Source organism: Phocoena sinus, chromosome 14 (genome assembly GCF_008692025.1).
Source record: "Phocoena sinus isolate mPhoSin1 chromosome 14, mPhoSin1.pri, whole genome shotgun sequence".
NCBI lineage: Eukaryota > Metazoa > Chordata > Mammalia > Artiodactyla > Phocoenidae > Phocoena > Phocoena sinus.
In genome coordinates this window covers 22,413,335-22,438,289 of record NC_045776.1, presented here as the reverse complement: position 1 = coordinate 22,438,289, position 24,955 = coordinate 22,413,335, and the positions used below count along the sequence as shown (strand labels likewise).

At 43.8% G+C, this 24,955-nt stretch overlaps 1 protein-coding gene and 1 pseudogene across 1 annotated transcript; one reads left to right on the top strand and one right to left on the bottom strand.

Annotated features, from left to right (window-relative positions):
• Window positions 1-711: 711 nt before the first annotated feature.
• Window positions 712-2,243, bottom strand: LOC116739361 (glucose-6-phosphatase 3). The gene has a single exon (XM_032603730.1). It carries the CDS (start codon window positions 2,052-2,054, stop codon window positions 1,014-1,016), a length of 1,041 nt encoding a protein of 346 aa, XP_032459621.1. The 5' UTR covers window positions 2,055-2,243; the 3' UTR covers window positions 712-1,013.
• LOC116764984 lies at window positions 2,053-23,876 on the top strand (annotated as a pseudogene).
• The last annotated feature ends 1,079 nt before the right edge of the window (window positions 23,877-24,955 follow it).

The window sequence follows — 24,955 nt, the reverse complement described above, 5'->3', positions numbered from 1 at the left end:
CTTATCGTGAGTGAGTAGTTCAAAGAGACTCTCAGCTCTAAACGGAAATGACCTTTCAGTGCAAGGTAGTTCCTACCGGGTTGCTAGATATTTTAATCTCTAGACCTAACCAACATGTTGGTTTATGTACCCCTAGAAGACTATCACTTCTAAAATATTTCTTCAGTCCCTCATTCAGTAGAATTTGATATCCTTGGTGACTCTTTAGGGGAGAAGGAACCAATTAAAACACCAAATCCTGAGAGTGAATGTTCTCTTCCAAGTCATTTGATGCTAGCTGTTTGAGAAAAAGAAAATGTAGTATGTAGTAAGGGGTGGAGATGAGACCAAGAAATCCTTGCATCTCCCACCCACACTTTGTAGCTCAGGCATGAGGGGAGACAGATGATGGAAGATAGGCGTGCTTGGCTAATTTCTCCTATGACAGTGAAGCATAGTGATCTGTCCTGGGAAGCAGGGGGTTCTGATCTTGTCCCTGGCTCTGCTTCTCAAACCAGTTCTGTAACCACAGGGACCCATCAACCTCTCAGTTTTCTCACACTAAAGTGGGGATTTATCTCTGCCTTGCTTGGATACACAGAATGTTGGGCTGGGGCGCGTTCTACTAAGATAATGGGTTTGAAAATTACAGATTATGACGACTAATATGGGCAAGGGTCATGGCTTTTTTCTTTGCTTCTCTTTTTTTTTTTTTTTTTTTTTTTTTCCAGAGGTGTGGAAGGGCTTTATTGGGGCTGCTCTGAGCCCCTCACAGTGTTACAGGAACCCACTGGTCTCACTGTTGCCTTTGCCCTTTGGGGACATGGGAGGGAAGGCAGGAGGAGGACCAGCCTTCCTGGGAGAGAGAAGGCCCTTCTTTGGGGCTGAGACCAGGTGGTGGGAGAAGTAGAAAATTCACCATGAGCAGGGCCTGTTGGGGGCTGGAAGGGGACGGGGCTGCCTCCCCGGAGTGTGGAGGTCACGGAGTGTGTGGGCTTTGTGAGAGGGAAAGTGGCAGTAGGAGGCACCTAGGGTCAGGAAGAGCGGATGGGTGGTGCTTCCTGGGCACTGAATGTGTGCACCAACCAGGGCACGAGGGCCAGGACCAGGCATGGCCAGAGGGTGTGCTTGAGGAAATTGAAGATGTAGAAAAGGCTGATCTGAGGGGGGTAGCCCAGCCAGTCCAGGGGGCCCAGCAGCCCCATGGCCAACACAAGGCAGGCTAGCTTCTGGCCATGTCCCAGGTATGCCCGCCGCACCTGGGCATAGCAGGGGGAGTGAAGGGCGATGCCCAGACCCAGGGCGGCCCCTGAGTCACGGCTCAGAGAGGCAAAGGGCCGGCTGTCCAAGTGTACCCACTCAGGCCGTTCACACCACTTAGAGGCTAGGTTGATGGACCAAGAAAGATCCAGGCCCAGTGTAAAGAGGGTCCAATAGATGAGGCTGGCACCCAGCAAGAGGGCCAGTGAGGTCAACCCGTAGAAGCTTAGCTCCCGCTCCGTGGGCACCCGGGGGGTCATCAGCCAGCCCAGGACAGCACCAGTTATTAGGCCAACCAACACCTGGTGAGGGAAATGTGCTAAGAGGAAGACCCGGGACAAGCCGACCACCAGCAGGAAGGTGCAATAAGCCAAGCTAGGTATCACCCTCACCCAGCGGCTGTGGGTCCGAGTGGCCACTTGGGAAGAGATGGCCGTCATTATGGGCCAAAGGGCTGCTCCTGTGATCATACAGTGTCCGGAAGGGCTGCCTGGACCAGTTTCACAAGAAGAGGGGAACTGGTGAACCTGGGCTGGAGCCTGGCTGTAGTACCCAGACTCATGGACCCACCAAAAGGGCCTATCTCCAAACAGAAACCACTTGAAGACGAGGTTGAGCCACTCGGTGATGAGGCTGATCCAGAGCACTGCGATGCCCACCCGGCGAGAGGCGTAGTAGGCCACGGGAAAGTAGAACAGAAAGAGGCTCTTGGGGTCGCCCAGAAAGGTGACCCAGAGCCACACGTTCTCCAACCAGGGCAGCTGGTTCTGCAGCGCCTCGGCCATCGCGATGCCCGCGCCCAGCGTGGACTCCATGGCGACCCCGGGGTCGGCCCGGCCACGGTTTGAGCTAAGGCGGAAGCCGAGGAGTCCTGGCGACCGGGAAGCAGCTCCTCACGGCCCTCCAAAGCCCACCCTTCGGATCCGAGGCCCCGCCCCCTGCCGCCTCAGGCTCGCGCGAGCCAGGCCTCCTGCCGGTACCGTTTCCTCCTCCTGCGCTCTTCCCGGGCCTCCCTCTCTACTCTTCTTTGCTTCTCTTATATCTACTTTACTTATATGGAAAGAGTGACCTACCTGAGTATGAATTCTCGTTTTGCTAATTATTCAGTTTCCTCATCTATAAAATAGGGATAGTGATATCTATTTCATGTGGTTACCATGAAGGCTTGGCAAATCCTACTGCTTTTGGTTGCATCATCTGGAGTTGTGCCTAGCTCTCTTTCCCTAATATCTTTCCCCCTTGTGTGTTTCAATGCCAAATGCAGCTTCATGGACTCTTTCATAGGTCACTTATGGCACTCAGTTGTTGGGTTGTTGCTTTATAAGAAGAACACTGCATTGTGACATTTCCACATTTCCTGCTACTCTGTTTCTTTGCTTTCTAACATATAAAATTACTTTATCATGTAATCTTTTTGAAGACTTTAAAGCAATAATTAACGATCCAAGTTTAAGTTAACATTGAACTGCAGGTTAAAACCATAATAAGATACCAACAGAATGTTAAAAAAAAAACCACCAACCAAACAACCAGCACTGCTTCCCCTCCCCACGCCCCTGCCCTGCCCTTCAACACACACTCAATGAAAACCAAACAACCAACAAAAAACCAAACACAAATCTGACAATATCAAACTTTGGCAAGGATGTAGAACAACAGGCATTCTTATACACTGCTGGTGAAATGCATATTGGCACCACCATTTTGCAAAACTATTAGATAGTACCTAGGAAAGCTGAATATATTCCTACCTTATGACCCATAAATAAGTGCATATGTGCGCCAAAAATGTACAAGGATGTTCCTGGCAGCTTTATTTAAAACCACCAGAAGCTGGTATCAGAATCAACTGTGCTGTATTCATACATTGGAACACTATACAGCAATGAGGGGGAGGTGGGAAGCTTCCATGGTGCTGGTGATGTTTGATATTTTGATTTCAGAGGTAGTTATACAGGGGTATTTATTTTATAAAATATTATCAAGCTGTACCCTTGAAATCTCTGCATATATTTTATGCTTCAGTAAAAAGTTTGCTAAATAAATAGATATCGATATTAGTTTTTAAAAATCCACTGCCAGATGGCTGGAAAGTTTCTTTAGGCCATAATTAAAAGACATATCACAATTTTAGAGATCCGAAAATAGAGACAAAATAAAAATGCAACTTATCATTCAGTACTCATGTATTCATGCATTTGTACATTGTTTTTTTTATTGAGGAATACTTTACCAAAAAAAGAAAAAAACCACGCACAGATATTAAGTGTACAATTCAGTGAGTTTTGATACATGTATATATTCAAGTAATTACAACCCTAGTGAAGATATAGAACATCTCCATCAACACTTGTGCTTCTTCCCAGTCAATAGCCCACCTCCTCTCCCCAGAGAAAACCAACTAGTCTTTTTTTCTTAATTATTGAAATACAGTTGATTTATAGTGTTTCAGTTGTACAGCAAACTGATTCAGTTATACACATATATATATATTCTTTTTTAGATTCTCTTTCATTATAGGTTATTACAGCATGTCCTTGTTGTTTTTCTGTTTTATATGCAGTAGTAGTGCGTACAAACTGTTCTTAATTGTAGCACATTGGGTTAGCTCTGCTTGTCCTTCAACGTCTTCTAAATAAAATAATGCAGCATATATACTCTTGTGTCTGACTTCTTCACTTAGCATTATGTTTTTGATATTCATCCAAATTGTTGAGTGTACTGGTGGATAAATTTTTATTTTATTAATATACTATAAATTATTTTTTCATTTCCCTGTTGTTGGATATTTGTCTTATTTCCAGTTTGGAGTCACTGATGAATAAAACTGCTATCAACATTTTTGTTCAAGTTTTTCTTGAAATGTGTGTCCTAAGAAATCTTTTCTTCTTCCCAGGTCATAAAGTAGTTTCCTAGGTTTTCTTTTAGATGCTTTATTTTTTTTTCCTTGATGTTTGTGTCTATGATCTATCTCAAATTAATTTTTATGTATAGTGTGAGGTGAGGATCAAGGTTCATTTTTATCCAGTTATTCAAGCCCCTTTTGTTGAAAAGAAACCTTTTCTTTCTCCTTTTGATTACTTTGCATTGTCTGCTGAAAATCAATGAGCCATATATGTATAGATCTATTCAGGACTTTCTGTTCAGTTCCATTGATCTCTCTGCTTACCCTAATGCTCATAACACACAGTTTTAATTACTGTAGCTGTAGAATAAGTATTGAAATCATAGAATGAGTATTTATGTATTGATTTTTATCATTAGGTAATACCAGTGCATTTATGGACCTCTTTACAATGGAGATAGGCTGCATCCAGTGTCCTATATGGTAACTTGATTTTATGTCAGATGACAAATAATCACTCTGATTTCAAAAGCCTTTCAGGCAGTGTACCTTAAAACATAGAGGTGTCTATGCTGCTCAATAAAAATTATACTACTCTTTACCCTGTTTATCAAGGGTAGTAAGTGAATTTCTTATGGCTCTGTTGATATTTCTGCCCTTACTGTGAGGTTGGCTCTTGGTATATCTGACCATATTAAATAGTGGCTTTGGGGATATAGTAATTGATAAATGTACTTTTATTTACATTTTGGACCCCAAAATCAATTTTAAAAGGCTTAGTTGCCCCAAATATTACCCTTTTCTCTTTTCTTCTTTGCTGTTGTTGTTTCATGCTTCACTTTCTTCTGTTTTTTGTTCGTTTTTGCTTTTCTTTTTAAAGGAGGGTATGCTATAATCTCAGCCCAGGAAAAATAAAGGTTGATCTTAAAATAACTAGGTGGTCTCATTTCTCTTTTGTTAGTGATTGATTGAGATGTGGGAAGGTGGTACAATTCTAGGCAATGAAAGGGGTTTGGGGATGAGCCCTGAAGCTCCTGTGAAAGATTTTCTGGCTGTTAAAAATGAACTGGGGACTGTGAACAAGGTAACAGTTTCTCTCCTGCTGCTGTTGTTGCTGGATGTTGTGGTGTCAGGTGGTGATACCTGGAACTGTTGCAGCCATCTTGTTACCATGAGGAGAGCTACAAGCTGACTTGCTGAATTAAGCAGAGTGGAAAGAAGGAAGAAACCTGAGTCCCCAAAGAAATGAGGGAGCTAAAAATAATGTCTTAATCTATCCCTATTCTTATAGTTATGGGACTTAAATTTTTTTTGTTCATTGTCCAAATCATTTGAGTTAGGTTTTCTTTCATTTGCTCCCTAAAGCATGCTATCTGTTAAAACCACATTGAATTTTAGCAGCTCTTTGATATGCTAAAATCTACTGGGAAAATTAAATGAATGAGGCATTAGATTAAGAACCAAAGTATGAGCAAAGACATAATTTATTAATGAAGTTTAGTCATCAGAATGTATGATTCTAAAAGGGGGAGAACACTTACCTTTATAAAGTATGAAAATAATTGGATGAACTTGATATTGCTATGTTTTGGGATATGGCTACTCATGACTCAGGTAACTGTAGATGAGTTGAGTAGAATGTTGGGAGCAGGAGAAGCAAAACCAACTGTAGATTCTGAGATGAAGTTCACAGTCACATATGTCCCCTGCCTAAAGAACCACTGGACTGCAGAGACTTGAGTAAGGCCTCTAGTTCAGCTAAGAAGCCTGAGAGCAAGGCAAGACCAGACATAGAGCTCCTGAGTTTTTGTGTAGGAGGAGCTTGAGGGCTGCAGCAGGTTGGGACACAGAGTTGCCATTGCAAAGAACTTTTCCTATTAGTTATCCATATAATGAATTGGGTGGGATCGTGGCTATGACCTTGATTACCTCCTTTGATTCAATGATTAATGCCAGACTAGTTTTCCAGCCTTGGGTTGAGAAAACCTACAGTTATTAAAAAAGCAAGCCAACCTCAAGATCTATAGCTGCTTTATTTTGAAATAAACTCATTATTTCAAGTCAAAAGTGCATAAAGAATTTCTGAAGAGTTTTCAAGGCAGAGAATTTCAGTTCTGGTTGGTGTGAAATCAGCCTTTCAGTTTTCAATTTCATGGGAGGGGATGCTCCATAATTTGAATTTCTGATGCTGAAAATTGAACTGAAAAGGAGACTCTTATGTATTTCAACCACTGCTACCTTATTGGCGTGATTATTATTAGTAAGTTAACTCTTACATGTTGGAGGAGAACAAGAGACTCAGTCCTTGCCCTCAAGGTATACAACCACAATCCCAGGAAACACCTTTTACAAAATAGCCTGTGCATGGTGGGGAATGGGGTCTTCCACTGGCTCGAGTTGTGGTTCCTTCCATTTCAAGCACTGTCTTTTTTTTTTTTGCTGAATTTCTACATTTTAAAAATTCTTCCAATGGGAATGGGTTAACATCCCTGTTATAGAGGAGATGGCAGCATAAAGCCCACAGACTGAATTGCCCGGGTTCCTTCTAACCACTGTACACAGGCAGGGTTGGGAGCTTATTGGGAGACCTGTCTTTCTTGTTAACACGTTAATATGATACTTTCCTTGGTTAATACATGTATATATTTGCAGAGGTCTCTGGAAAAATAATGTGAAAAACTATTTGTTTACAACTCATGTTTACCCTACTATGGGATGAATTGAGTTTTTTTTTAAATAATGTATCTTTAGTTCATCTAAAAACTATAGACTAAAGAAAAAAGCCTCACACCAAATATTTTCCATTTTAAATTTAACACTGGAGATTACTATCTTTGTGTCATCAGGCTTACTGTGTGTGTGTGTGTATGTGTGTGTGGCCCTCAGGATAAAGCTTTTTCTACCATCTATGTGCATGTCTTTTACCTTGAAAAAAATTACTATCATCTTTACAAAAAATTCAGGCCTGCATCTAATGAATCACAGAATATTGTACAAAAGTGTTCCGCCCTAAATTTTATGAAGGTCATACTGAAGTAGATGCTCAGAGCCTGTTCATATCATGTTGCTGAGTCATTAATAGAATGATAAATTATCTTATGCTGCATATTGATAATGTTGAATGATAAGTAGCTTTTTGGCCCTTATTGTAAATTTGGGGCACTTCTGATCTGACTTCAATATCTGTGAAAGGAGATGGGAACTGTTGTTCAATATGATCACGTGACAACGGTAAACATACTGAAGCAGGGGTACTGTGGCCTTTTCCCTTCTTTACTTTCAGGGAGGTAAGTTTGTCTGAATGACTTTTTGCACTCGTCAGGGTAATGTCAGGGTAGTGCAAATGGAGAAATCAGGAGATTGGGCCAGTGATTACAGGGAGAGGGGATGAAGAAAGATGGGAAGGGAGGAGTTTAGAGAGGGTGAAGTTTTTAAAGAGGGTTTGCGGGAAAGAGAAAGATTCTGGGAAAGCAGCAGCTGAATGGGACTCCGAAGAGATAAATAGGAAAGCATAATTTTTAGCATTTTTTTTTTCTTTGTGTCAGTTTATTTCCACTTTCTGAAATCTTCAGAAAAGATCCAATCGAAGTTATCTTTGGCCACTGAGAACAGCAGGAAGTGGCCCAGTTCTGTATATGTACGATCACTTATGTCATTATACAAACTGTTTCTGCCACTAGTCTTTCAAGCTTCCAGGTTAATTATTGAAAAGTTTCTTGAAATTATTCCTTGGTCTTGCTCAGGTATTAGGCAGAAAGTACTGTAGCTTTAGTGAAGGTCCAAGAGTGAAGCACGTGGTCTGGCAAATTAGACACAAAAGAACTCTGGAGGATTCTGGAAAAGATGTTTCCCTGGTATAGGCAGAGGGTAGTCACGAAGAAAGGTTTCTTTCTGTCCTGACCACCCTTTGATCTAGTTTTCTGATGGTTTTTTGATGGCCCATGACCATAAAGTGACTTCCCAGGGCTGAAATGACAGCCTGGGAATGGCAGGATGGAAGGATGGAAAGACCAGGGCCCTTATGACACTGTTAAACTATTGAATTAGTTCTGTAGCGCCTACCTTTGGATTACTTGTTCAAGTCTTTTAAGCCACTATTTCTAACTGTACACTTCTTTATATTACTGACTTTTGTTAATCAAAAGTAAACTTCCTTATGGTTCAGCCTTCGACATTTAACTCTTTTCTCACATGTAGCCAAAGGCATTACTAACTGGCACACAACACATTTAAAACTTATGCTGTTTGTAACTACCTCTTCATAAGGTGCAACCAGGCAAAACAGAAACAAATGGAAGTTAGAACATATAGAAAATTGCAATTAACATCCGTATCATCTGATTTCAAGTATCTGTATGTATCAGAACTGTTTGGCCTCATTGATTGACTTTATCATAAGCAAATGTCATAATTGAACTCAAATATAAATGTTCATGAATGAACGTTTGCAATGTGTTTGTTTTATATATTGGTATTTCAATTAAGATTTCTTTTGAAAAAAACTAAAATAATTGAAAAACTATAGTAAAAGACAAAGGGAAGCAGGGTGGTTATATATTTGTGTTTGTGTGTATGTACATGTAGTAATCATTGCATCTATCTGATCATTTAAGTTTATTAAGCTCCAATGTGGGATCCACTGTTCTGGGGGCTAGAGATACAAAACTTAATTTCATCCAGATTCTGACATCTACAGGATTCCAGTTTGTACAATGGTGCCACAGTTCGATCACATGCTCAGGATGAAAACCAAGTAGTATTCCTTGAAAGCCATCACACATACTATATGTAACACATCAGCAAATCACTTTTGCTTCACCCCCTGGGTCCAACCCCTTCTTATGCCCCTTATTTCTTTCCTTCGAGCTCATCTCGAAGGAAAGCCATCATCATCTCCACTTTTCCTTCTCTGTGTGTTCTTTTCTACATGGTAGCAAGAGTGATTTTTAAAAACCTGAAGGAGATCATGGTGTTCCCCTGTTTTCAGCTCTTCCATGGCTTTGCATCATTATTAAAAAAAGAATCCAAAGTCCTGTTCCTCGCATACAGCTTTATGATCTAACACCAGTTACCTCTCAATGTAAGTTCTACCCTCATTCAATCCGATCAGAATATTCTGGTCTCCTTGCTGTTGTCCCACACAGCAAGTTATTCCCTTCTCAGTAACCTTGCCCTTATTTTCTCACTTCAGTTGGGTGAGAAATCGGTCTCTGTTCCGAGTCACCCCAGGGAGGACTTCCCCTACACTCCTTTATATTGTTCTTTACGCTGTATTGTGTATCTATCTATTTATCATCTGTCTTCCTCACTTGAACATCAGCTCTATGAGGACAGAGACTTGGCCGTTTTAATGAATCCAAATGAATGAACGAATGAATGAACTGTGGGTGAATAGCTCATTTCTTTCTGGTCCTGATTCTGCCCTGACTGGCAACGCCTTCTGGGCCAGGTTTGCCCACTCTCTGTTTCTCTATGTTTGCATTTGTGAAATGAGGGGAAATATCAGGCTGGAAGGGGGTGGGAGAATTTCAAGGGCTGGCCTGATGGCTCCCTTCCCGCACTGCTGGGGCAGCTCCTTCCTTTGTTTATGCATCAGCCTAGCCTGTTGCTAGGCAGAGTAGGAAGCTGGGCTGTGCGAAAGTGCTGACTAATGTAGGCGTCTCGCTCCCTATCCTACAAAGAAGAAAAGCCACCCCAGGCAAAGAGACATAGGAAGTCAGCAGTGCTCTCTTCTGGGTTGGCATCTTTTCTGCACCTTCCTCCCCCATTTCCGCTCCTCCTACCAGTAACTGAATGGGGTCCTGATGACCAGTTTCTCATTCCAAGAGAGTGAGGTAGAAAACTTAACCAGTCTGCAGGTGTTCAACATATAGTTCAGTCTGCAGGTGTTCACATTCCTCGTCTATGTGTCTTTGCACTGAGTGGCAAGAAGATTCTAGAACCGTGTACACTTGTGTCCAATTCTGGCTCTTTTCTAGCTGTGTGAGCTTGGGCAGGTGTCTCTACCTTTCTGAGCCTCAGTTATTTTGTCCACGGCACAGGAAAACTGAGACCCACCTCATATTGTTTCCACGACAGTTAAATAATGTCTAGAAGGTACTTAACATCAGAGTAGAAAAGACGGTAGTGAGCAGGTGATGGATGACTCAGCAGTATTTTGGCCCCCTTTGCCTTTCGAGCAGCCTTTAAATTCACTCTTGATGTCATTTCTGTTCAAATAAATGACCAGTCTTGTTGATGAGCATGGAACTGGGAGCTGTGGGAAATGAAGCTGAGACAAATGAAAAACAGTAGTGAAAACATGAATACATTCATAAACTGGGACCCATTTCAGCAGAAACTGTGGTCTGGACACTGTTCACAGGACCAACACTCTGAGGCTGGAGAGGCTGCAGAACCCCAGGGCGAGGTTCCTCTCTCCCTGCTTCCCACTGTGACTTCCCTCCAGGGTGAGTGAGCCCGCAGAAGCCGGGTCTGGCCTGGACTGCGGTCCCTAATCTGCAATCCCAGCCTGGCTCAGTGGGAGGTGGTTTCCCTCCTCTTCCTCACTGCTCACCCCACCCATGCACGCCCCACCCCCTCCCTGGAGGGTGACGGCAGGGGTGGGGAGTCCAGCTCGCTCGTCAGGCCTATGAGAAGGGGGCCCAATGAGCACCCCGCCAGCCTGTCCTCCCCGCAGCTCAGCTCTCCCTTACCCTTCACGTTTCGAGCTCCTTTGTGGGAGGGTGGGGTGTGGGGTGGGAGGGGTTCTGCTAAGGCACGGGAGAAGTTTTGCTAACACCTCCCCTCGATTATGGAGTTTGTCAGCAATGGAAAGCCCGTGTTAAAAGGCCAGGAGTCTGCAGGACAAAGGGAGTTTGTTTGCCTGGAAGAACTAGTCTTAGAGCCCTGGCAACGAAAGTTTTGGGGGCAGGGCTACTCTGCGGTGTCTAGTTCAGACTGAGGGCTGGGAAGGCCCTGGACCTACCAGAGAGGAGGAAGCTGGCTTCTGGGATGGGATGAGGATTTGGGATTCTAGCCAAGGAGAGAAAGGAGATAAGTCAAAGGAGCCTCTTGTGTCCTGACATGTCGAGCTCATTTCCACCTCAGGGCCTTTACACCTGATCTCCCTGGAATGCTCTCCCTCCTAAATCTGCATGGCTTCTTCCTCACCTCATTCGGGGCTTGTCCAAAGGATACATAATGCCTGAGGCCTTCCTGGTACCCCTCTCTCCCAGTGTCAAGTAAGGCCCCTTTCTCCTTACTGTCCACATAGTGTCTGCAAGTGTTTTACTTGGTATATTCAACACACCTATGAGGTTCTAAGTCAATGTTTGACAAATAAAAGAATGAATTTTCTATCAGAAATTCCCCAGTTGATGGATGCATCTACTTTGTAATCAATTTCCAGACAAAAGACAGCTGTCTGAATTCAGAATAACCTGTAATAACTAAGCAGCTCATTGGCTGAAGCTTTCATTGGCTGAAAGGAATAATACTCAGATGGGCCCAACAAGTGTGGCTGGCCTCCTCTTGTGCATGGACGCTCTTTATCCTCAGGTGTTTTAGGGTGCCCCTCAAGGCGCATCTGTGGAGCTAAACATGGGCTGTTTTTCTAAAGTTATTATTAGTCTAGTGTAAAAGGAGTTGCAATCATAACTGCCCTTTTCCCTGAAACCTCCTCCTCTAAGCAAAACGATGAAGGACATTATTAGTGGGACAAGATTCACTTTTTAAACCACAGACATATGGCAAGCTTAGGTAGAGTGAAAACATTTTGCTTTAACCATCCATGTGTACTTTTAATTAAAGAACTTAAAAAAGAAATGCAGTAGAAATGTTAACTGCAGTGTCTGTGTGTCTTGTCAGACTTGGGCAATTCCTTACTGATTGGATTGATTGCTGTGAGATTGTTCCACTTTGGTAGAGAGGAAAGGCAGGCAAACTGGCTGCCTCTGGCTCTTAGTGGATCCCATTTATTAAGCTGTGATTGGCTCAACCACAGAGCCAATCACATAGTAGTTTAATGCATTTACTCACAAAATATTCACTGATCCCCTTCCACATGCCGAGCATTTTGCTAGGGGTTGGGGATTCAGCAGTGACAAAAGTGACAAGCATGTCTGCCCACAGGGAGCTGCCATTCTAGTGCGGGAGACAGACAATGTCAAAATAAATGAAGTATACAGTAAGTCAGAAGGTGACCCGTAATGGAAAAAACGCAGAGGAGCGGGGTGGAGGATGCAGTGTGAAAGGAGGTTGTCAGGGAAGCTGCGGGTGACATTTGGAATGATCAAAGACGGTCAGGGGCAGAGCTGGTGGAGGGGTGCGCTAAGCAGGGGGAGTGGCCGGGGGAAGTTCTATGCATGTTTGAAGAGAAGCAAGAAAGCCAGCGCATCTGGACCACAGTGAGCAAGGAAGTGGAATAGGGGATGAGCCGGAGAGGAAGGGGGGCCGATCACTTAGTGCTTGGGCCCCGTGGAAGGATCCTTGGGCTCTATTCTGAGTGAAACGCCAAGCCAACCCAGGGTTCCACGGTGGAGACACATGATAAGCTGGCAGTGTAAAAGGACTCCTGAAATGAATTCTTTGACAGCCTGTGTTATTTTGTTTAAAACATCCAAATTCAAATAGAGGGCTTGCAGGCGGGCATCATCCCTGGGTGTAGCGGGGAGCCCCATGCAAAACCCTATCCATGTGGCCAATACCTACCATCCTATAAAGCTTCTGTGTTTCCTCTCAGCAATGCCAAGGGCGAAAGGGTATGAGCCCTCGAGCCATCTTGGCCTCACAAGGTCAAGATTTGTCTCCCCTCCACCCTCCTTTCTACGTCCCTGATTGAAAGGTGGAACTGGGAGTGGGACAGGGAAGCCCAGCCTGGAACATTCATGCTGATGGCCTGCTCGCAGATTCCTGGTCACAGCCAGCCTCATCCTGGAGAATCTTAGGCTAACATTGCCTGAATCATTCTTCTCTTCTAAACTTTTGGTATTGATGCAATTCTTCATTTCATAGCTCGTGATCAGCGATTTCTTTAAAACCTGGGGCACTCTGTTTAATGGGATTTTGGAGCTCTTTTGAAGTTTGGGAAGCAGCCTGGGAGATATGGTTTGGTTGCATAATGCCGAAGTTAGAATCTCTGGGGTTTTGAATTGTCATGAAGACAGTAAGGTAATGGGTCCTGGGCCAGACCTTCCTGACAAGAGATATGGGGCAGGATGGGGCAGTGAGACAGAGGAATGTAAACAGAGCTTTGGGGGATGGGGAAGCTGGAGCAGATGTATTATATGAGATCAGCTCACCTACCTCCTAACTGCGTCCCCTCAGAGGATCCAGAGGGCACTCCCTTTACCAAGGCTGGGAGAGATGCATTTGTGAGGGAGCCCCTGTGTTCTCTGTGCTGGCTCTTCTCTGTGGGCCAGAAGTGATGGTGTGGACAGCTGCCATCGAACAGGACCCCTGACTTCAGTGGGGATGATGAAACCCAGCACCAAGAGGTGGTATTTAATTGCTAAAGACAAGATGGGTGTGTTTACTGTAAGGGTTTGCAGAACCCAAGTAGTAATCAGAATAGAATGGCCTGTAGAGACATTGAATTGGCTATTAAAGCCTTACTTGATTTGCATAATGGGAAAGCTCTAGACCTGGTGAATAGAATCACAATAGAAAGTAAAAGATCAGGCTTCCCTGGTGGCGCAGTGGTTGAGAGTCTGCCTGCCGATGCAGGGGACACGGGTTCGTGCCCCGGTCCAGGAAGATCCCACATGCCACAAGAGCGGCTGGGCCCATGAGCCATGGCCGCTGAGCCTGCGTGTCTGGAGCCTGTGCTCCACAACGGGAGAGGCCACAATGGTGAGAGGCCCGCATACCGGAAAAAAAAAAAAAAAAGTAAAAAATCCCTCAACTAATTCTCAGACTTGAGTCATTTCATAGACACAGAGCTTCTTGAATGAAGAGGAGAACAAGTCTCCTTGGAAATCCTGCTGCACAGCCGACAGTTTACACTGTGAATCTTCCTCTGACCTTCTCTAAAGGGACCTGTGGCTGCGTACTAAAGTGATGGTGCATGGGGGCAAGGGGTGTAATCAGACTGTCGGGGACGAGTGTATGCTGGAGACCCAAAGTACCACCAATCAGGTGATCAATGGAGTCTGTCTCTGGTCCATATCACCATGGGCCCAGGGGGGGCCCTAGACCCATTCTGTGGTTATTTCTCCAGTTCCAAAAATCATAGTTGAAAAAAAATATGACCAAGTGCCCTCACATTGGTTAGAATCCTTCAACATCTCTTCCTTCAAGGTTCCTAAATGCTGAGTTTGCCCAGTGCTTAGAGCACTTCCTGTGCACAGACGACCACTCACAGACGGCTGTCTTGGGGCTGTGTCTGCAGGCTGTGACCACTCTGGCTATCTGGCTGGTTGAAGCCAAGCATGATGTAACGGACTGTAGCAAGCTGCTAAGGACAAGGAAGAAAAAACTGGTCCCAGTTCTGCCATTAGCTCCCTGTGTGTTGCTGGACAGACCACTCTGCCTTTCTGCACCTCAGTTTTCTCATCTTTAAGAGGAAAGTTTGGGCTACAAGCCAGCGATTCTTAACCTTGGTAGCATATTGGCATCCCTCATACATACTAATACAATAGTGCCTCATTATCTGTGCAGGGTATGTTCTAAGACCCTCATTGGGTGCCTAAAACCAGGGCTAGTCCTGAATCCTAGATATACTATGTTTTTTCCTATACATATTGGGTGGGCCAAAAGTTTCGTTTGTTTTCTTCTGTAACCTGGCTCTAATAGCACTTAGTTGTCTTTAACTTCATTCGAAACAATTTTGTTAGATTGTATGTGACAGCTGTCATACCAGCGTGCATTTAAAAGAAGAGTTGTCGAAATCGGTGAATTTTTGTGTGGCCATTTTAATATTGAAGATGGAAGAAAAACAAACAACGTTTTCAGCCTATTATGCTTTATTATTTCAAGAAAGGTAAAAATACAGCTGAAATGCAAAAAAAGATTTGTGCAATGTATGGAGAAGGTGCTGTGACTGATCGAACGTGTCAAAAGTGGTTTGCAAAGTTTTGTGCTGGAGATTGATTTCTCGCTGGACGTTGCTCCACGGTCGGGTAGACCAGTTGAAGGTGATAGCGATCAAATCGAGACATTAATTGCGAACAGTCAACGTTATACCACGCGGGAGATAGCCGACATACTCAAAATATCCAAATCAAGCGTTGAAAATCACTTGCACCGCGTTGGTTATGTGAATCGCTTCGATGTTTGGGTTCCCCTTAAGTTAAGCGAAAAAAACCTTCTTGACCATATTTCCACATGCTATTCTCTACTGAAACGTAATGAAAATGTTCCTTTTTTAAAACAAATTGGTGATGGGTGATGAAAAATGGACACTGTACAACAATGCAGAATGGAAGAGATCGTGGGGCAAGCGAAATGAACCACCGCCAACCACACCAAAGGCCGGTAAAGAAGGTGATGTTGTGTATATGGTGGGATTGGAAGGGAGTCCTCTATTATGAGCTCCTTCCGGAAAACCAAACGATTAGTTCCAACAACTACTGCTCCCAATTAGAGCAACTGAAAGTGGCATTCGATGAAAAGCGTCCAGAATGAGTCAACAGAAAATGCATAATCCTCCATCAGGATAATGCGAGACTGTATGTTTCTTTGATGACCAGGGAAAAACTGTTACAGCTTGACTGGGAAGTTCTGATTCATCCGCTGTCACCAGACATCGTACCTTCGGATTTCCGTTTATTTTGGTCTTTACAAAATTTTCTTAATGGAAAAAATTTTCAATTCCCTGGAAGACTGTAAAAGGCACCTGGAACTGTTCTTTGCTCAAAATGAAAAATGTATTTTATTTTTGCTTAAAAACCGAAGGCACTTTTGGGCCCACCCATACATACCTATGATAAAGTTTAATTTATAAATTAGGCACAGTCAGAGATTCACAATAACTAACAATAAAATAGATCAATTATAATAATATACTATAATGCAAGTTTGGGAGTGTAGTCTTTCTATCTGTCTCTCAAAATATCTTATTGTACTACTGAACTCAACCTTCCTGTGATGATGTGAGATGATAAAATATCTCCGTGATGAGATGAAGTGAGGTGAATGACATAGGCATTGTGACGTAACATTAGGCTGTGGACCTTCAGACCACGTCAGAAGCAGGTCACCTGGAGCAGGTGATCCTGGATTGAGCCATGATGATGTCGATGGTTGGGGACCCTGTGCTGTATGGTGCGAGATTTCGTCACACTACTGAGAATAGCATACAATTTAAAGCCCATGAGTAGTTTGTTTCTGGAATTTTCCATTTACTATTTTTGAACTGTAGTTAACTGTGGGTAACTGAAACCGCAGAAAGCAAAATCGCAGATAAGGGGGGGACTACCATACCTAGGTCCCACACTAGAGAATTTTATTTAATTGGTCTGGGGTGGGACCCTAGCACTGACGATTTTAACATCTTCTCTGGCAATTCCATTGTGCACTCAGGATGAGCCCCATGGGATGAGTCACCCCCAAGGTCCCTTCCCACTCTGAGAGGTTGAGTCTCCACAATGTTCCTCCCTGAGAGAGAGAAAGAGCGTCTGACACATTTGGAGTCAAAGATCCAAAGGGCCTTTAGAGGAGGAGAGTCTGAAAACCCCTATTTCCCAAATTAAAATCTGCAATATTTTTCCTCTTAGGGAGACATGTGACTGACCAGACCACAGAGAGGTTGGGCTGGAGAATAGCCCAAATGTTTGTTTCAGCCATTTCAATGACATTTTGCAGGGCGGCTCAAAGATTTGTCCATGGTGTTTGCCTGTGTCCTAGACACGGGCCAAAATCTGTCCTTGTGTTTACTGTGTACCTTGCCTTATCCCTGTTATCAATATCTAGATTCAGAGAGAGACCCAGACCTTGGCTTACTGATGGATACTCTCACTTCTGTGTCGTTTCTACCTTCATCTCTGCACAGCCTATAAAAAGGGCTCCCATTCTATGAATAGCAGGATTGGTTCTAGTTTTTGAGCCTGGCTCAACCATAAAATAGCCGTGTGACCTTGAAGAAGCACCTTGTTCTCCTTGGGCCTCCATCTTTTAAATGTGTAGCTCCAAAGTGTCTTACAGGTGAAATGACCTATGGTAAGAAATTTTATGAAACCTTGCTTATCCAACCAGAATGTTAAGCTGAGCTGCTTTTCCGAAGCAAAATGGACTCCAAGCTGTCGCCAGCTTATTGTGCTCATTGGTAGCGGAAGTGGATTTAAAGAGACCATCTTTCCAATTTGGTCAACCTCAAAAGAACGGTCAGCCTTTTCCACCGGCCCAGTCAACAACAAACACAGCTTTGAAGCACTTAGCGCTAGGGCTGCTAGGTGGCGCTGTTTCCCCAGATTTCCAGGGAGTCTACGCTTTAGCAGATGGCTGTTGGTGAATTAACAATTAATGTCCACTGTGTCAGCCTGAGCCTGCAGAAAATATGTTATACTCCAGAAACTGCAGAGAGCTGAGATTGCTCAGAGACGTGCTGCTGCCAACCTGGTTCTCTGCTGGCCAAGAATGTAATCATACACAGCCTGTCCCGTCCACAAATTTGTCCCACAAACAAGGGACATTAATAACAAGGGTAAATAAGGAATATTATAATAAATGATTTGTATGCTTGTCTTCTTAGCCTTATTGCATTTTATTTTGGAAATTTTCCCTGCATATAATAGCTAAGAAACAATTGCCACTGGGCAGGAGAATTCACTTTCCAACAGCTTAAAAAAGAAAATCACCAAATGAGATACATGGATTTTTCCTCTGAATCCATATGGACGCTTATAGGGTATCCCAAATGGGGGTGCGAGGGCTGTGATGGCAGGCAGAGGAGATTTCTTGTATTTTCCTGACTTTTCTTTTTCTATAAAAAGGCCATCTGAGTCAAGGACTTAGGCTCTTCTGCTATCACTTCTTCATCAGAGGCAAAGATGTTCTTCGTCACACAAGGAGCTAGGGAAGGCAGGAAGAGGGAAGGGCAAAGAAGTTGTTTGACCCATTTTTAGCTCTGCTTCCTGCATATTTTCCCTTTAATGTTTGTAAACTTCATTATTTCCATTGATGCCTTTCCACCGAAAGGCGAACTCCACCTGAATAGCAGAATTTGGGGTGAGGAGGGTGTCAAAGGTTCTGCTTCCCTGCCTGTCTCCCATGGCATGTTTTTCTTGTAGAAATGGCCATGCTGAGGGGCAAGTGAGAGGTGCAGTGGCCGGGTAGGTCAGGAGAACCACAGGGCAGTTCTCTTTTGCAGGCCAGGGACATGCCTTGAAATATAAAATATCTGCACCTCCAGAGCAGACCCCTACACCCTGCCTCCCTCACTGGCTCCCGACTTCTCCCTTGCCCAGAAACAGCAATTTGTCAAAATTAAGTCCTCAGCTGCCTCCCCCTCCCCCTGCCACGCCCTTTGTAGCTCACATTTGTAGGCTGGGGAGACAGAAAGAATGAAACCCATGCATTTTCTTCATGTTTCCCTTCTAGTTTAATTCTACCTTTCATGAATTCATAGTGTGCATTGTTTAGGTTTAGAAAAATGTTCCCAGTGCCAACTCTTCTGGTGTGAATCCAAAAAAAAAAAAAAAAAATCAGTTTCAATCAACAGCAAGAGCAACTCAGGCTGGTAGAGGGGATCCTTGGGGCGGGGGAGTGGCGGGGCTTGCATCACTGAGAAGCAGAGCATCTCCCCTCCTGGCAGGGAAACGCGAGGCCCCTTGACCCCAGGCGCCAATTACTATTTTAACCATCCTTCCGCACAGCCCCAGAGGCAGCTGGAAAGGAAACCGGGCGCTGGGACTTCCCACAGCGTCTTGCTGGCTCCCTAAGGCTGCCAGGCATTTGCCCATCTGGTGAGGCCTCCAGAGCAGGGGGCCTAATTAGGCATCATCTGGCCACCTGAGAAGGTTCAGTGGGCCTTCCCCGGCTCCCCTCCTGCACGCAGGACTCCATTCTCCCAGCTGCAGGTCTCTGGAGCTTGCTTGGTAGAGCAGCTGCCCTGGCTAATGACTGGACAGCAGGGTCCCCAGGTGGCTGCCTCAGACTGGAGGGGATGGGCAGAGAGAGGGCCAAGGAACATAAAGGGACAGGGAGGGGGACAATATGAGGGGTGGTCAGAGAGGGGTCGGAGGGAGAGGAAACAGAGAGCATTAGATGAGCATCACAATTCAGATCTCTTGAGATGGAAGACAAGCTGACCTGACTTGCAGCAAGAGAGCTGGTCCCATAGGGGGTCCCATCCATGAGAGAAGCCCCTGTCCCCCCATTCTCCATCCCACCTCCCACCACACCATGATATTCTCTCTTCCTGCCCTCTACTGCCCTCAGCACCAGGCTCTAACCAACAGTTTTTCACTAGGAGAACATGGCCTTACAGCCCTACTTTTGGGGACAGGCTGTGGGAAGAGGATATTGTTAAACTCAAAATTATTCTTTGCTTGTGTTGGACTTTTAGGCATGCAGGGGTGTCTGCGTTTTAAGATATTTTGCATCCTGGGCTCCCTACACCATGGCAGGAGCCCAGAGAGTTGGGCAGTTGTTGACATGCAAGCCAGGCTCTGCTGATCACTTCTTAGGCATTTTCCCTTTGTTTCCTGGGCAATCACACCCTTAGAGTAGGATGTATGACAAATGTTAAAATGACAAAAATATTGGGACAAATTTAGGGGAAACAGATGGAAAGTAAAATGATCCATGAAGGGTTGTGTCGGCAAAAGGGGCAACCTCCTGGTCACGGATGGCCTGCTGTCAGTTGAACCCGTGCTCGCTAGAAAGCTGGGCTGAGCCACCAAAACTCTTAATTCTATGGATTTCTCTCTGATAATGTAGGATTGTTTGAAGAAATAAGATTGTATAAGTGAGCGGAGCATCCCTGGACTAGGGCAAAATGAAGTTTAGTTTCTGGTCCTGTTATATCTGGGGTTTTGACCATGGGTTACTCATTGTGTTTCCTCTCTCCTCCAGTGTTCCCATTGGAAAATGTAAGAGAACACTTCTTTTAGTGTGCTTAGAAGTTACCATTTTCTGAGCGTATTAGAGGTTAGAATGTTACGTTTCTACATTTGGTTTAGCAGGGCTCAAAGGGGAATAGTTTTCCCCCCACCTACCTCCCGAACTGCCACAATGCGAATGAAGGGTGTTTTGCTCCAGGAAAGGAAAACTGGTGTATGGAGAAGAGCTGTTTTGAGACTTGTGTGCCCCGAACAGCAGAAGGGCGGGCTGTACAGATGTGCACAAGTTATTGACAGCTGTAGCAAGAATTGGAAAGGTGGTGGGATTTTCAAGCTTGGCAGGAAGATAATCTCATAAAGGTTTTGAAGACTTGTCTGGTTCCCTCATAACTGTCTGCCCATCCTTGTGAATCCAGGACTGATCCGGGAAGCCTCAGCCTCAGGGATTTGGATCCATCAAAGGAGATTCACAAGGGTGAGCAAGTCTTTCCAGAACACTCGAATCCTTTGATTCCATTAGTTGTGGGCTGTAGTCACCTTTGTCTCCTCCAAAGGACCTCTGGGCATAAATCACAGGGACACAGAGTGAACCCAGCTAGAAGCAGAGGGGAGCAAATGGGTGTCCGCTTTCAGCTGGGTGTACAATGGTGGGAAGTTGAATTTTTCAGTCTCAGAGTAAGAGTGATTGTTTTAAAGTACGCTGGAGCCAAGATAAATCTTAGAGGATAATTGATACTGTTTTCTGCAGGTCACCAAGCACCCCAGCTTTGTTCTCGAGTTCCAATAGAAAATGACTAAATCTTTGATTAAAGCCTACAGATTCTGCAGGAGGATTTGGGGGCCTCAAGAGTTGATCTGGCCCAGCATGTCACTCTGGTGGGCACCTCTCCGGTGTCTCAGAGGGATGAAAACCAATCCCCTGCTTGACTAACCTCCAGTAAAATTTGCCCAGTGCATTCCGTTGGGGACAGCTCAAGGGCTTAGAGGATAGTTCCTTATTTTGAGCTGAAACCTGCTTCCTAGAAATTTCTGCTCACTAATCCTAGTTCTGCCCTCCGGAACTACAGGGGATAAATATAATCCCTTTTTCGGATGAAAGCTCTTCAGATAGTTGAAGCTGGTGATCACATTCCCTAAGTCTTCCTTTGAACAAGACATGCATTCCAAGTACCGCATGGTATCAGCCTCCCTCACCAAACATCCTGCTGTGGACATCATCTGGGTTTTCAGCATTTGCATCAGTCAGACTCCAGAAAGGAAGATAGAAATACTATCAACATTTCCAGTAGAGGGAACTTAACATAGGAGCTTTTTAACATAGCTACAGAAGGACAAAGTGGGCAAAAAGGCACATGTGAGATAACCCAGACATTCGTAATTACAGGAAGCAGCTACCATTCCTAGAGGTGGAGAATGAATGAGAGGATGTGTCCCAGAGACCAGAATCACAGAGGAGGGCCACCCAGGGGGCCACGGTGAAGGTCCCATGGCTGTGCTGGAACCTCTGAAGGGCTGCCTTCTTACTGATGCTGGGACCACCAAGGCTGTGTCAGCACTCTTGCTGTGCTTGCAGCCAACTAACCCCCTTATTTACATAAAGCAAGTGAGGCCAAACCTGTATTTTTGAAAATGAGTGTTTGACTGAAGTTCAGGTCTTTAGTGGGTCCATTTTTTTTCTTGCTTTTCCTGCACACTGCCCCTTTCTTCTGATAACTGTGCCCTTCCTTTTCCCTTGGGGAAATTGCCTCCTCCATCCACATGACCCCAGTAGTCCTGGTCACAGGACAGGGGGCAATGAGACAAGATTTGAAACTTGGGCAGAGACACAGAGGGACAGATGGCCAGTGGAACTGAAGCTGTTGATGGTACTTCCTGCAGAAGCTGTGTCTGGGTTCTCTACTGAGCTCCCTGGAGCTACTCTGACCGTGGGCCTTCCCAAGACCTGGTTGTTTGACTTTTCTGCTATGAAAGCCCTACCCAGTAGCCTTCCTATAAAGTCCTTTCTGGCTTTGTCAGCCAGGGTCTATTTCTATTACTTACAAAGAACCTGGAATGATATGCCATCTTTACCTGTATTCCCAAAGGCAAGAAGATGACATCTGACTTGGTGGAAATCTAGCAAATATTGACTCTAAAACCAGCCTCCATCTTTCTGTCCTCAAATATATTAGAAGCACAATGAGTTATTGCCAACCTGGAAAGTAAATGTCTCATGGGGTAAGAGATAGATCCTTAGTGCTATAGAGTTCCAAAATCTGTGATGCAGATAAATGTATGGAAATCCGATCTGGAAAAGGATTTTGATGTGACTACTTTGATTTGGTCATATCGAAATGGGTGCATCAAAATATAAACACACCTTTTGTCGTGCCCTAGCAATGTGAATAATGAATGTCGCAACGCCTCATCTCACCCCTGAACCTGACCTTATTGCCTCTCTAAAATTCACTCAGAAGTGGGATGAAGATCAGGAAGTGAGTGTGTATGTAATTATGTTAATTGGCACTTGAGGAAAATTCTTTAAATTGTTTCACTGGGCTGTCAAAATATCTTCAAAACAGTTGCATCAAAATATGTAGCTGATTTCTGTATATATGAGTCATTAAAAATGTGCCAAATATATGGTTTATGTAAGAAAAGCATACCCCAGCCCCCCTTACCACACAGTACGTTTCTTCAGACAGAATTGAGTTCATCAACAGCGTATACATTCAGTCATTCAGCTAGTTAGGAAACTTCCTTACTTAACCGGCATTCAGTCCAAGTTTATCTATATTGTCCATAGGGATTAGTTTGACAATGGCGTCTTGAAATCTTGACCCAGTAAAGTGTTGGCTTACCTTCATAGCCTCTCAACACAGAAACAAGATTCCGTTGGTAAAGCTTGCCTTATAAGAATGATATTGGCACACGCAATTATGTTTAATTATGATCTTTTAAGTATTAAAAGACATTTACTCTTTTAAAAATTGGCCTGGTCTTGATTTCCATTAGGAAAGCCGTAAAAGGAGGACCACTGACTGGCTGCCCTTCTCAGCATCCAAAGCCCTGCCACGCTTGTCCTCCAAGGCGGCCTGACTAGGGCTCTGGCCACGTGGTCACCTGCCCCTCAGATCCATTCATCTTTTGCTACGGGGGCCCCCCGACAATATGATGGAACGTTCTATGAATTTCATAGTTATTGCCTTAAACCCTCAAAGATAAATGAGTTTCTGGAAAATATTAGTAAAACCATTCATCTTTAGACAGCCTACTCTGATTTGGTTGGATTCTGGAGTGCAGAATTTGGAGGCATAATGGATAAAGTGTTTCATGTTTGGAAGTATGATAGTTTTGCTCCTTGAGCTGAAGTTCAGAAAGGCTCGGCCAAGAATAAAGAATGCCAAGAACAATTTCTTATTCCAAATTTGGCTCTCATTGACAAGCAAGAGTTTGAGATTATTTATGGGGTACCATAGTGCAAACTAGAAAAAAAAATACCAAAGGAGTCTATGAGCCAGTTATTTTCCAGACGAAGCCTGCTGGGCCAGCTCTGTGGGGTGATGAGTTTAAAACGGTGGTGGATGCCCATGTTGATTTAGGCTACACAGAATTGGTTGGAGTTCTCCACCCAGAATACAGAGCACCCAGCAGAGTTCATGTTCTTTGGTGAAATGAGAGTGCAGATATTCATGCAGCTGGGGACATCAGTCTCATGAGGACCTCACACTTGTGGTCACTGGGAAAACGTCAACTACCAAGTGTCACAGCAAAGTATGCTTCTGATTCCTATGTCATTTTTACCGTTGAAATCTCTTTCTGCTGAAATATGAAGCATTTCATTAACTGCTCTAAGATGTGTCTGCAAATGGGCTTAGATTCTCCCAAGAGAGTCTCACTTTTATTTGAAGGAGGTGGTAAGTTAATTAGCTATGTCCCTTGAACTTCTGAAAACCACCTCTGTCCTTTGTCACTACCACTTCAGGAGATACTTCTGTTCATTTCCCCCACGGCGTTTCAGTATCTGTTATACGTTAGAAATAGTTGCCGCTACTTCATGATCTTGGTTTTGCATGTGTTTCGAAATAACTCTCCTGTATTTTGACAACCTTTTGCTTTATAACATTTTTTATATTCAAATGATACATTCCCATACCTGTGACAATATTTTATTTTATTTATTTTTTTGTATCTTTTTTTAACATCTTTATTGGGGTATAATTGCTTTACAATGGTGTGTTAGTTTCTGCTTTATAACAAAGTGAATCAGTTATACATATACATATGTTCCCATATCTCTTCCCTCTTGCGTCTCCCTCCCTCCCACCCTATCTATCCCACCCCTCCAGGCAGTCACAAAGCACCTACCCGATATCCCTGTGCCATGCGGCTGCTTCCCACTAGCTATCTACCTTACGTTTGTTAGTGTGTATATGTCCATGACTCTCTCTCGCCCTGTGTGACAATATTTTAACATTATTTGTACACTATGTCTACCTTTTCATTATGTCTGTTTTTTTCTGAGATTTTTAAACAATTTTTTTTGTCCAGTAAAGTTTATTTTGTGATATCAAATGTGATTCATAAAAATATTATGTCAAATATATTTCTTTACTTTGGAAAAGCACAGTATCATATGTGTCATATTATTAATTATGGTTTCAACATTAATTGTTAGACACTCTGACTTGGAAAACAATGTGATTAGGTCTCGGTGTTAAAAAACTTCAAAAGACTTGGTTTATATGCTGAATGTCTTTATTTAGAATTAATTTTGCTAAATTTTACTTCATTTTTGATCACTACTTAACAAAGATACTTGGGCCATCTATTTGTCTTAAAGAGATCTTTATGCTTGTGGAAATGCTTGCCCTAATAAAAGTCTATATATCCGTAAAAAATATTTCCAGGT

Excerpts from the sequence above, each read along its gene's own strand:
- LOC116739361 (XM_032603730.1), bottom strand. The coding sequence starts at position 2,054 with ATGGAGTCCACGCTGGGCGCGGGCATCGCGATGGCCGAGGCGCTGCAG.